The following is a 13,684-nucleotide window of genomic DNA, read 5'->3' as shown; positions in this document are numbered from 1 at the left end:
CGCCATAACTTCTAAATGTACCTATCGTTACAATTCTTACACTCCCAAGAGCGCTGGGTGCATGGGTATTATTTGTTAACAATATAAATAAAATACAATTTTATTATTCAGTGTTTAATATTTTACAATTTCCGGTTTTCTCTTTAATTCACATTAATTTACACATTCGCTAATACTAGGTATTTCTAATATACCCATTTTATAACAACAAATAGAAACAAACAAACAAATACTTCGTACTGGCAAATATTTTCGGTTTTTAGATTTGCTAGATTTCAAAAGTCTGTTGTTGAATCTTACTACCTATATAAAAAAAACATCCTGATAAATCATTTTACCAAAAAACCTATTGGAAAGCATGCACACGGTTTTATCTTGACTTCGATCGCGCTCAAATACTGAAAATAGTTTATTTCCGTAAACGAAGTAAACTTCGACATCCTGTTTCCAAGCTATGAATATAATCCACAAAATCATCCGGAGGAGCTTGTAACCCTCCGAAGAGATCACGGCTAATATCAAAACCTCTCAGACGGATTACACGTTGTTTTCATTGTCTTCGTCTGCATATGATGAGGCGTAATCGATAAGCAGTCACGTTTGTGAATTTCAGCCAACACACCTTCGCAACAAATAGCCGCAAATATAGAAGAATGCATTTTCTTCTGGTATATCGTATACTATTTTTTCCAGGCTGTGTGAGCTGGGCCCTGGTTAGAAACTTGATGGTGAGGTGTATTGTTGGTAAATTCTACGAATTGCGTTAGTAAATTGTCAAAATCTTCGGTACAGTTTAAATAATAGCGTCAGACAAATTTAGAATCTGACAGGAAAGTTTTTCGGAATGCCCTGGTGATAAACAAGTGGGCTTCCGACAATTTCCACCAGCATGCCTCACGAGACCAATGGTATTTTCCAAGCAATCTCTGTTGACTCTTCCGAGTAAGTAAGTAATCGTATCCCTCAGACTTCATATTTATCATTATGTAACTGCCGCAGTGAATTTATTGTAACGAAAGCATTTATGAACTTCATAATATTCGTAACATCACGACCGTTATTTTTAACTCTTACTCATACCATTTAAGATTCTGAGCATTGTCTAGCGATTCTTCTTGGTCAGTAGTATCCCTATACGGTTTATTGTAGGGTTTCGGTGAGTCGGTTGCTTGAATTTTAAAATAATAAAACACACCTATCTTAATTCAGTAACTAAAAATTATATCCATATCCACTACCATCACTTCTCATTTCAAAAACTAAAGCACTCGTTGCAAGTTCCTCTGCACTGGGTTTAGCATCCGTTCCTGTATCACTAACAGAGCACCCTGTATCACTAACAAAACAACCTGTATCACATTCAAGATCATTTGTGTCTCTCTCAATAACTTCTTCTTTTATATCAATTATCAACTCATGTTCATTCTCACTTTTAACTTCAGTAACTTTAGCTTTCTTCGGCTTTTTAGGACTTGCTGTCTTAGTCTTAATTTTCCTTTTTTGAGTTACAGCTTCTTTGATATATATAGTTTCACCAATTGTCAACGAATCTACTATTCCCTCTTTACTTTCGATGTCATCACAATCATCTTCATCTTTTCCTTCATCATCATCATCATATTCAGTTTTTACAACTAGTGTTCCATAATCTTCTCTAGAGTCTATTTCAATATCACCTTGTCTTGGTTCTACAACAGTCATCATCGATTCCTGAGCCGTGTTGACGACTTTGACAAAATCGTGCATCTCTCTTAGTTTCGCGTCGCAGGCTTGGCAGACGGTCTTGGGTAATGTTTCGTCGTTAAAGTCCAGTTGTACGGTGATGTCGTTGAAGGCTAGTGTGGTGATGTTAGAGATGTATGGCTTGTTGGAAACGGAGACGCATTTGGTGAATTCGCCGCAGAAGCGACATTGCTCGATAGTTCCTCTGCGAAGAGGGTCTTGATCCTTGGATGACAAGTTGGTATCTGGAAAAATATGTTTTTTGTCAATAAATTGATTGTATTGAAGTTTTGCAACACTTACTCTTGAGTAATAGTTATCTCTGTTCCCGCTACCCAAAGATTGTCTGATGAGTTCGCTTTTTAGCTATAAGATGGCCTGTTATCTGCCACTATCATTAATCAATTGTTTTTCCTGAAGCTGTATCTTTTTCTGAGGTGCGGAATAAAGAGTATTCTATATGTCTATCTAAATACTTAGAGTGCTTAGAGTCGGGCGAAGTTGCTCGCTGTTCAGACTTTGCAATGACGGAATCAAAGTGTAATAATATATGTATGGCGGAATGCGGAATGGGGTTGGCAACTCTCAAAGGTTGCATAGATGGCGCCAGGATAAGTTTCCCCGTCTCCCGTCTCTAGTTTTGTTCTATGAGATATGGCTTAAAGAGCATCCAGGCCAAAAAAATTAAAATAAAACGAGAATTTGCGCTATCTGTAAATTTTATTACCGGCCAACCCTATTGGCCTAAATATGACGTTAGCTTTCTCTGTATATCAGCAGAAAATGACGCGAAAGGATATTTGTTAATAACCCCGTATAAGTATTGATTTGGTTAATCTGAGTTCGGAAACTTACCCGAGGTTTGTGTGGTCGGAATTTTGCTCGGGCCAGGCAATGGTTGCGCGTTCTGCTTGCTCACCTGCAAATAAAGAGAGACATGGATAAATAATAATTGAATCTTCTTCTTAGTCGTATTTCCTTTTTTTCTCTTTTTTACGTGACAGCAAACAGCGACGTTTAAATCTGCAATAAAAGCGCGTATTCCCGTCTCAAAGGCCGACAGTGCACTTAACTTACAACCTCTCTGGTGTTGCAGCTTATGCATAGAATAACTAATAGTACCTACTACCGTACAGAAAATTCACTCCTTCACAAGTCAGATTTAGGTATAAAATACTCGCCGCCTGCTAGCAAAATTTTAACTCATAACCGCGCACGAACCGTGAATCTTCTTTGCCCGCCGCAATTTTATGACCGAGCTGCGAGTGGGGTTGTCACTTGACAAGTTTTGCACTTATACCTACTGATTTATTATTTTTAAGATAAATATATGTGGAGGTTTGTGGAAGAGCTTGATTAAATGTATTTTTAGTTGTTATGATTACATCACGAGCGTCTGGTGGAATATTTTTCTGAGATTTATCAGGTAATAATTTCGTGGGTGCTGCATCACTTTTCAGCCGCTTCAATATAGAAATTATGATTGCAGAATCATCGAAATGTGCAGAACAAACAAAGTTGTTTTTGGCCTTCTTTAACTTCTCGTCCAGTAAATCTTCTCTGTCGATTGCTGTTAGCCATTCTTGTCGTCTGCAACATAACATAATGCCAGTTTACAATCAGATGAAGGTAATAAAATATTATTAACTAAATATAATTTTATTCTACATTAAGTATATCTTGGTCTATAAATGCGGAATAGTTTTTTATTATACAAGGGAGCAAAGTTGTTGTTGTTTAACTTCTCGTGCTTATATTGAGACCCGAGCTAGCGAAACTATGAGCATTGCGAGGGCCTCAAAGCACGAGAGGTTGAACAAACTTTGCTGTCGTGGAAAATACAAAAAAAAATACCACCACCTCGGAAAGGCGCTCTTTATCCTTTAATAAGTCTGTGGAAAGTTGCTTTTTATCCACATGGGGGGAAAGAAATTTGGTACAAATTTTAACCACCGTTTTATGTTTCACAAGTATTAACATACACATATACATTTAATGCGATTATTTTGAATGATAAATATTGAATACCAATAATTTATATCACATTTGCATATGTATCAAGTTGTATTTTACTTGCATAGGTGTGTTGAAAATTTTTGTATTGCACTCGGCGGCAAAGTTTGTTCCTCTCGTGCTTTAAGGCCCTCGCACGTTCAAAATTCCACTTTTTGAACCACTCGCTACGCTCGCGGCTCAATTTTGGAATCTTTCGCTGCCTCGGGTCTTAATATAAGCACGAGAAGTTAAACAACAACTTTGCCCCCTTGTACAATAAATAAATAAATAATAAATAAATAATAATATATTTCACCACACCTATGCGAGGAAACAACAATTTGTTCTGTTTTCATTGCAACAATTCTTATTACATGTAATAAATATTAATTATATTTTATTTTTATTATTCAAGATAATCGTTTAAGTATTATTAGTCTATCCAACAAGCTAACGCGTGAAAAACAGGTCAAAATTTACATCTAATGACTTTGCCACTCTAGAGGATAAAATGCAACTTTACTCACTGTTTTTAAAGGTTAAAATCAACCTTTACGAGCGGGTGTGGTGAAAAATATTTTTTGTTGTGTGAATGTCGAAATTGTTAAAAGGAAGTACGATTCACGAAAATGTCACTAGCTCTTAGACTATATCAATCGTCAACCGTCAACCTACTTGATGACGTAATTATAGGTTCCTTTTTGTTTAACATTTTTGTTGATATATCAACAAAAATGTATCACAACAACAACTAAACAAATATAAATAACAACTTATAGGTATACCTATAAGTTGTTATTTATAAGGAATTAAGGATTATTTAGCAGGTTTACCCAGGCTATTGAAAAATTCTTAGAAGTAGGTAAGTATTTACGGGCCCGTTTATCAAAAGCTTGTAGCTTATAAAACAAGTGGAAGTCCCTTTTTGACAGCTTTTGTTAGAAAGGGACTTCCACTTGTATTACAAGATAAAGTCGTCGTCAATAGAACTTCCAAACAATGTTAACAAATATGACAAATTTTGTTAGCGCTTGACACACAACACTATTAGTAAGTTATTCTGTGACATAAACATAACCTAACATATTTACGAAGGTTATTTTCGCTGAAATATTAATAATTAACATTTAATTTAACTAAAAATTTATATAAATCAAATATTTAAGTATATAGACTGTTGATAAGTTGATAAAGTCATGGTTGTGCTTTTAAAAAGCGAGATTACGAAGTAATGAAGCTAAAACGGTTTGTTTACATTTTTTGCAAGTTCTATTGACGACGACTTAACAATTTACAAGCTTTTGATAAACGGGACCCGGGAACGGGGCTTAGACTTAGGAATGCATAATTGTGTCGTTTTCAAGCAAAAGGTACCACTGTGTCGCTTACCATAATGACGCTTTGACAGGTTATTCGTATAGATACTAGCGAATTTCGTCCTTATGGTAAGCGACAATGTGGTACCTTTTTCTTGAAAATGTCACAATTCATTTTAATTTGGTCTAAAGCGCTTTAGTTTCATGCAAACAAAACGAATCAAAAAGTTATCGAATTTGATTACTTAAGGGGCCCACAGACTATCAGTCCGCCGGACGATATCGGCCTGTCAGTTGTTCGGAACTGTCAAATTTTTGTTCTAACTGACAGGCCGATATCGTCCGGCGGACTGATAGTCAGTGGGCCCCTTTAGTATTTATGTTATGCATTAATGTTATGGTTTAAACTAGTTTAAAGTTTAAATTCACCAAAATGACTTACCTTTCAATATCGTTCGGAATTTTAAAAAATGTTAATTCCGCTTCCTTGTTCTTCCGTTTATTCGCACATCCGTAAACAGAACAATATCTTTTATACGGATAAGATCGAGATCTAGATTTCGAAGCCATTGTATATTTTTAATTTTGCGCGAGCGCCACGTGACACGACTATCGTGCGAGCCGAGCGGCAGCCAACTGCCGTACGCCTGCCCGGGAGGCGCGCCGGCGTAGAAGGGTAATCAATCGTTTTACTTAAAAAAAAACGAGCAGTCGATATTGTCGATAAGCGAGTGGCCTTGCGTAGTACACAGTGTGGATTTTTTTTTATTAATCTCGTGGGAAAGTGCTTTAAACCTTAAGATAGCTCATTTTACTTAAAGGAAACATTATTTTTTCAAAAAGAAACAAAACTGCATGATTGACTTGGTAATTTACGGCGATTGTGTGCGGCTTTTGGTTTTGGTTTTAAAATACACAAATCGCGAGTATCGCCACAAATCACGGGAACCATGACCGTATGTCCCGTACGACATTTGAAATTTATATTACCCTCGTAAGGCCCAATGTGCATTACAATGTACATTCTGTTTCAATCTAATTTCAACCTTACACTAACTGAATTAAGAAGCATTTCTTTTGTTTCATTGTTTTTTAAAACAAACTAAAGTCATAATCTTCTATACAACAAGGTTCAAATTAAAAATAGGGAAACTTTGTACGGTGGGCCTTACGAGCAGGGGCGTAGCTAGAGGATATGGCGCCCGGGGCAATCACCAAATTTGCGCCCCCTGACGACTGACAAAAGTTTTCCTGCTGCTGCCTTTTGCCCATTTTGACGCCCCCCCTTGGATGGCGCCCGGGGCACTTGCCCCCCCCCCCCCCTAGTTACGCCACTGTATTTTCCCTCTACTGACACATTTCGCCCATGCCTATAAACAACGTCGACACACGGGATGATCAAATCGGCGGCCCCCTAGTTACGCCACTGCTTACGAGGTTACTTACATCATCTAAAATTTTGACTTCAGGATCAGTCTGTGTATGGATCGAGTCTTTACGAGGTAAAAGTAACGTTGGTGTAGCCGTTTTCTTTAGTGATTTCCTGCCGTACATATGCTTTTCGAAATGCAAACTGCAAATATATGTATTCTTCAGACTCTCGACAGGTTTTCGAACTAAGTCTGGTCTGCTACAAGCTTGCGCCCACAATTTGCATCTGAAATGTAAATACTGCAATAATAAGGTGTCGATAGATAGATGGCAGTAAATGTGGCTACAAAATTTAGAATGACAATATCCCTCTATACTATCTATTCTCTTTTTTAGGGTTCCGTAAAAACCGGACCCTATTACTAAGACTCCGCTGTCCGTCTGTCTGTCACCAGGCTGTATCTCAGGAACCGTGATAGCTAGACAGTTGAAATTTTCACAGATGATGTATACCTGTTGCCGCTATAACAACAAATACTACTTTTGCTGTTTTATTCCGTAATGGTACGGAACCCTTCGTGCGCGAGTCCGACTCGCACTTGGCCGGTTTTTTTTTATAGTATCGTTGGAAAACTATGGAATAGAGTCAGACGTCAGACAGTATAAATAAGAAGAATAAAAACTATACTCATCCTTTTTTTTGGGTGCTAGTACTAGTGTAAGACAAAGATAGTATGATTGTCTGTGTCTATGTTTGAAACTTTGAAACAAGACAGTCCTTTAACTCCTTTAACAAACTTATATTATCCAAATTCAAAATTTTGGGCTAAATCATAGGTGCACTGTGCACTCCTCAGATTGTCCCCGTTGTCAAAGTGCTGCCAGCAAACGCCATTTTCACATCATCATCTTCCTCGCGTTGTCCCGGCATTTTGCCACGGCTCATGGGAGCCTGGGGTCCGCTTGGCAACTAATCCCAAGAATTGGCGTAGGCACTAGTTTTTACGAAAGCGACTGCCATCTGACCTTCCAACCCAGAGGGGAAACTAGGCCTTGTTGGGATTAGTCCGATTTCCTCACGATGTTTTCCTTCACCGAAAAGCGACTGGTAAATATCAAATGATATTTCGTACATAAGTTCCGAAAAACTCATTGGTTCGAGCCAGGGTTTGAACCTGCGACCTTCGGATTGCAAGTCGGACGCTCTTACCGCTAGGCCACCAGCGCTTTTTCAAACGCCATTTTTACAAAAAAAAATATCCATATTATTATTTACCTTTCTATTGTGTGTGGAAATTGATGAAATCGTAGTTGTTTATTTAAGTAAGCTGACGACTTGCAATCACGCACAGCACATGTTGTACGCACCATTTTTATTGTGAATTTAAAACATTTAAAATTACACACGCAAGCCCTGTAAATAGTACCGAGCTACTAACAATGGCGATGTATCAGATGTATACAGCTCGGCTCGGGTGCGCGCGACCCCTCGCCCCTCGCACCCCCCACGATTGCCCTGTCTAGCCAGACGGCGGCTGAGTGTGACATTGTTATTACTATTAGCTCTCGCATCGCATCGTAGCGACGTAGCGACGTTGCAAGTTCGTGCATTGTTCGACGTCGCCGCGAGCGCTTTGCGGTGTTGCCACACTTATTCCTTGTTCTCTTGATCAGTTTGTACGAAAAACTGCCAATCTTGCTTGTCATTTGCTTGCAAACCTAGTGAGGTTGAAGCGAAAACGTATAAGCCAATATGCTCTGAAATGTCGTTACGAAGCCGCTGCACAGTAAGTACCAACAATAACATGCTATTCTATTAGTCTAGCGGCCCGTGTTCTGGCCGTATTTCATTTAAAATAGCTGAATAAGACTTTTACGAGACGGGACTCCCATACTAGCGAAATGGAATCAGGGCTATAACCGCGAAAATCGAAGTTCGCAAATTGCAGGCATCCTTCTCTGTCACTCTAATTACGCGTTCATTGGAGTAAAAGAGAAAGATCCCCGCAATTTGCGAATTTCGGTTTTCGCGGTAGCCCCTCAGTTTGCATGGCAAATCAATATCAATACCAACGTGTACAGGCTGGCAAAAAAGAGTAGAAATTAAAAAGTGGTAACACAACACTGTAGTGTCGTCCCTTTCAAATCAATCTAAGAAAAACGGGACGACCGCATAGATCTAGTATATTTTCTATAGATGCGGCCTACCGCGTGCGCCCGGGATAGACATAGATGACGTCATAAACGTGGGGATACCATATTGGTAAAAATTACCCCCATATTTGATATCACATTGGGGCGATTACCCTGGAGGCAAAGTTAGCTTGTTTGACGGTATTAAAATTGTTGAATAAAATGTCAATGGGCCGTTCTTTTTAGGCGTATGAACAATGAAATACCTCCTATAATTCGCGCAGGTGGTACAAAACTAAACATGTTTAGTAAATAAAACGTAAAATAAAATGTATTATGAGTTTTAATTTTAAGAAATCACAAATCACAATCACAATCACAAGAAATTAAAATAATATTTCAGCATAATAATGCTTATTAGATATGACGAGGATTACTGGCCTTTAAATAATATAAATTTAGTGTACACGTTCCGTATACGTTCCTTTTTGTCGGGCATCGTTTTATTATAATATTTTTTGCATATAGGTTTAATCAATAAAGCGTAATGGCCGCAAGCGTTCCTTTTTGAAAACAAATTTAATCCTAGCTATTTTTTTAAGCACGTATGCAAAAGATAATGCATTGGGTTTTTTATTTGTTATCTTATTTGCTCTATAAGTTTGCTCAGCAAGCTCACAGAGTTGAACCACAGATCTGGAAGGGTAATGAAGACCTCCCTTGTCTTTTTTATGTTGCAATGTGCAGTTTTTTTAAATTTTCATCAGCGGGAAGAACAGACAAACACTCGGCGCATTTGATTTGTTTTTGAAGGCTCTTAACTACAAATTCTGCTATATATATATGATAACAAATTTAGAAAAGTCGGTTTTTCTTGTAGGAACAGCAAGGTAGTCGTGATCTTTGTTTACGATGACTTCTGCATACAAAGCTTGATTCAGATTAAAGTCATTATCTACCAGCCGGTTGCGTTCAGAGGTTTTATTTCAATAAGAAAAGTATCAATGTTATGTAATTAGGCTAAAATCTGGCAATTAATTAATCAGGGAGTCTGGCATCTCATAATTGCAACATGTATCCGTAAAATTCTGCAAAGCTAGAACGGTAAAAATAAGCACTTACATGTACAAACAAAGTAGGTGTTGAAAACTTATCCACAAAAACTTTTCGTTGAGTCCTGTGAAAGCAACGGTCTTCAAAATGCTTGGAGCATATACGGCTGTATTTAGTCGGCTGCCAATTTTGCCGCCCAGTAGCCGCTAACCAAGTATTGCTTACATACTCATCTAGCGGAAACCTAGAAAATGTACACATTATTCACACCAATTAATGTACACCACATTTAATCTTCACAACATTTGTTTTTTTTTTGGTATTAGAAGTACGAAAAAACTTTAGAGGTCAAAATTACCCATAAAATTATGATATTTTCATCTGGTATCCCTAACAAGAAGCAGTTTAAAAATGGCTGACCTCAGACTCGTCTGAGTAGCGAGTAGCTGACAGATTACCACAAACAACCTACGTAATACAAATACATACAAATAATGTTTTGTTAATTTGCGTAAATAATTGTGATATTTTTATTGAAATCGTTTGATTATACATTGCTTTGAGTGTAACGTAATTTTACGATGTTATTCTAACATATTGCGTTAAGAGGAAGGTGTAAATTGTAAAATACCGTACTTACGTGTGAAAGGTTATGTTCTCATATTTTTGCTCAGAGCGGCTATTACAGCCGATTACAGAACAATTCACCATTATTTTATCAAGAATATAAGAAAGCACAATTTCATACAAAACAAATTAAACAAGCATGACATGTCACGCTTTTTGTTTGCCACAAACTCGATAGTGGCAGCGGTGGAAAAGTGAAACTATGACAAAGACAAAAAGTATTGCTCTCTGTCACTACTACTGAAAGATACATAAGACTATCCCGTTCGGTCATTTCCCCCCACCCCTCATGACCGATCCAGTTATACGAAGCCCGTTCCAGACTACGCGGTGCGAAGCCGCGAACGCGAGTGTGGAGTCGATTTCGCCGATTAGCGAACTAGACTCCACACTCGCGTTCGCGGCTTTGTGCCGTGATTCGCGCATGAGTGTGGAGGGCCCTCTAGATTCATTGGACGACCCGGACGACACTACAGTGTTGCCACTTTTTAATTTCTACTCTTTTCGTGTTTTGCGTTTTTAGGGTTCCGTAACCAAAGGGTAAAAACAGGAGATGACATAACATAACGTAAACTCTTCGAACAATTTTTTCCCCAACTTTTAGCGGGGGGCGAGGTAAACACGTACAGCACACCACCAAAAGATATGTAACTCAACAGACAAACATTTTGCTGTTGCGATAAACGCACACCACAAAAGAATTCAAACATCAAAAATTTCACGCACCCAGACAAGAGTTTTCACGTAACTATGCAGCACACATATGAACAAGATAGTGATGGGACACATCTGAAGAATGAGTCAAATCAGTTTGACGAATGAACTGAATTGTCTTATACTATTTATTATAAAATTGTAAGTGAAAATTATGTACGTTGAAGATATTACCCAAAAAAAATGATTGTTTGTATGTATGTCTGTCTGTATTTATGTGGCTTTATTGTGTCCTTAGCCTTCTCGCACAGCTTAACTGTAGAATGAACTGACGCCCGCGGTTTTACCGGGCTAATACCTATGTACCTATGTATGTTACATATGTAAAGATATTAAGAAAGATTGGTATTTGTAAGAACCTATGTTTATGAAATTATATTGTAATAAGGGTCATCTGTCACCGCATACATATAAAGTTACTTAAACATATTAATGAACAAAGGAAAAGCAATAAAACAAATTGTTAATTTAATTAGAATAAGCATATATTTATTTAAATTACATTCTCTGGTAGTCTGGTTGAAACGAGAAGTGTCGCCATCGTGGCAGAAACGGGAACTAACATTATCAATTTTATATGGCAATCAAACCTTTGACACCTGTCTTGTAATAAGTAAACGAACGTCTGTCATTGTGTATTATTATTTACAAAAACTGCAAGTTTTATGTATAAAATATTATCAAAACAGGATAAATCCGTACATAAAACCACAAGGGAAATTATATTTATATTGTTCAGTTTTGTCCGTGGGAAGAAAACGGCTAAAAGCCGACTATATCGACTTACATTCACACAACGTGCTTCCGCTATGACGGGTATTCAATAGTCCCCCTAATTAGTCTTCGGTACATAATCGGTAAATATATTCCTTAAAAATATATTAATTTACGTAAATAATGAAGGTCATTCGTGATCTTAAAATAATGACAAATAGTTTTGATATTTTACCATTTTAGTCATATTTATATTTGTATACTTAATTTATTTTCAGGACTGAGACTGAGACCTACGGTATCTCGAATAAAATACCATTTTATTAAATGATATGCAATAATTTGTATTCCACATGTCAGATTCAAGCACATCCAGTTTAGATGGACATTCATAAGTTACGTTGAATATTTAGATACAGAGGACCTACCGCGAACACAAGTTCCCGAATTGCGAACTTCCGTGTTTGTGTGTTTGCGGTTAGCCCTCAGACTTCGATTTTAATAAATAAAAGTTTTACATTGAAAATATTTCCTTATTTTTAGTTGTTAAATATTATTTCATATTTTGCATTGACTTTCGACGAAGTAAAATATCGTGATTCGAACAATCCCAATAAGACCAACCTATTCAGCCTATTCACTGTTTTTATGTCCCCGATACTACAGTTCGATTACCTACCCAATCTACCTATCCAGGTTTCTGCTAAATTAACTGCTGGACTGGGCAGATTGGAGTAAATTAGAACCTTTCTTGTTTTGTACTAATACGACACAATTGTCGTATGGGCAATTGGGTATGGGCATGTATTTTCAATCGAACTGTCACTGTAGTATCTGAGACAAAAAACAAGTTGGTTTTAACCTTTGGGTAGAAGGTGAAATGGCAGTCACTATAGTTCGTTTTTTTTTAGCGTTAGAAAGAAGGTAAGTGAGTCATAGATTTAGGAAAAACAAACAAAAAAATACTCACCAAACAAGGACAGATTCGCAAAGAAGGTATTGCACCTTCAATCAATGTCTTTCTGTTATTAGCATTTTTGTAGCTCTCCGGAGTAAAGTGCTCCGAACAGATAACACTTGTACGTGTAGGTTTCCAAGAATTATTTTCGTTATTACAAAATTTTCTCCATTTCTCCTTTATATAATAATTTAAGCTACGCTGACGACATGGTGTTGCTGAGCGCCTCAGCGTGTGGACTTGCCAAGCTCATCTCCATTTGCGAGCGATACGCAGCGAGCCATGGGCTAATTTATAATTCTAAGAAAAGCGAGTGTGTCGTCTTTAGGGTTAAGGGTAAAAGCCCACCGCTGTTTCCACCTGTTAAACTATATGGCCAATCACTAAAAGTTGTCGATAAATTTAAATATCTAGGTCATGTGGTGACATCCGACCTCAAAGACGACGACGACATTGAGCGCGAGCGCAGAGCGTTGTCCGTCAGAGCGAATATGATAGCCCGCAGATTTGCTCACTGCTCGAGGGAGGTAAAGCTCAGTCTCTTTAGAGCCTATTGTACTTCCTTCTACACCAGCAGTCTGTGGGCAGACTATACGCGTAAACGGTACAACGCTCTGCGCGTTCAATATAATAACGCGTACAGGGTGCTGATGGGGCTGCCTAGGTTCTGTAGCGCGTCAGGGATGTTCGCGGAGGCGCGGGTAGACTGCTTCTACACCACTATGCGCAAGAGAGCAACCTCCCTGGTGCGCAGAGTCCGGGCTAGCTCCAACAGCATCCTGACCATGATTGCAGACAGGGTTGACGGTGTTTATTTGAACAACTGCTGCCTCATTCATGTGCGCAGGAACTTATAAATATTTAAATATGTAAATAAATATGTAATACGGAATTGATAATAATATAATTAATTTTGCTGTTACTAACCGTAGTATAAGATTACCCATAAGCATTAATAACACTGATTGATCCTAGTTGGTCGTTGAATAAAGAATTTAATTTAATTTAATAGGGATCTTTTGGAAATCTAAAAGTACATATCATTAAGATTTCCCAGACACCACGCGCTTAATGACATCGT

The 13,684-nt window shown here is 37.8% G+C and overlaps 1 protein-coding gene across 1 annotated transcript; it reads right to left on the bottom strand.

Annotated features, from left to right (window-relative positions):
* Positions 1–111: 111 nt before the first annotated feature.
* On the bottom strand, positions 112–5,685 carry LOC134752946 (uncharacterized). The gene is made up of 4 exons (XM_063688724.1): positions 5,476–5,685; positions 3,108–3,312; positions 2,578–2,641; positions 112–1,967 (listed from the first exon to the last, which is right to left on the bottom strand). Exons 1-4 carry the CDS (start codon positions 5,601–5,603, stop codon positions 1,213–1,215), a joined length of 1,152 nt encoding a protein of 383 aa, XP_063544794.1. The 5' UTR covers positions 5,604–5,685; the 3' UTR covers positions 112–1,212.
* Positions 5,686–13,684: the final 7,999 nt, after the last annotated feature.

This window comes from Cydia strobilella, chromosome 25 (assembly GCF_947568885.1).
Source record: "Cydia strobilella chromosome 25, ilCydStro3.1, whole genome shotgun sequence".
NCBI classification, from domain to species: Eukaryota; Metazoa; Arthropoda; class Insecta; order Lepidoptera; family Tortricidae; genus Cydia; species Cydia strobilella.
Note: the sequence above shows the minus strand (reverse complement) of the source record. Positions and strands in the feature narration are given on the sequence as shown.

Excerpts from the sequence above, each read along its gene's own strand:
- LOC134752946 (XM_063688724.1), bottom strand. The coding sequence starts at position 5,603 with ATGGCTTCGAAATCTAGATCTCGATCTTATCCGTATAAAAGATATTGT. Across the intron at positions 3,313-5,475 it reads ATTCCGAACGATATTGAAAG|ACGACAAGAATGGCTAACAG; the intron begins GTAAGTCATTTT and ends GTTATGTTGCAG. Across the intron at positions 2,642-3,107 it reads TTCCACCAGACGCTCGTGAT|GTGAGCAAGCAGAACGCGCA; the intron begins GTAATCATAACA and ends CTTTATTTGCAG.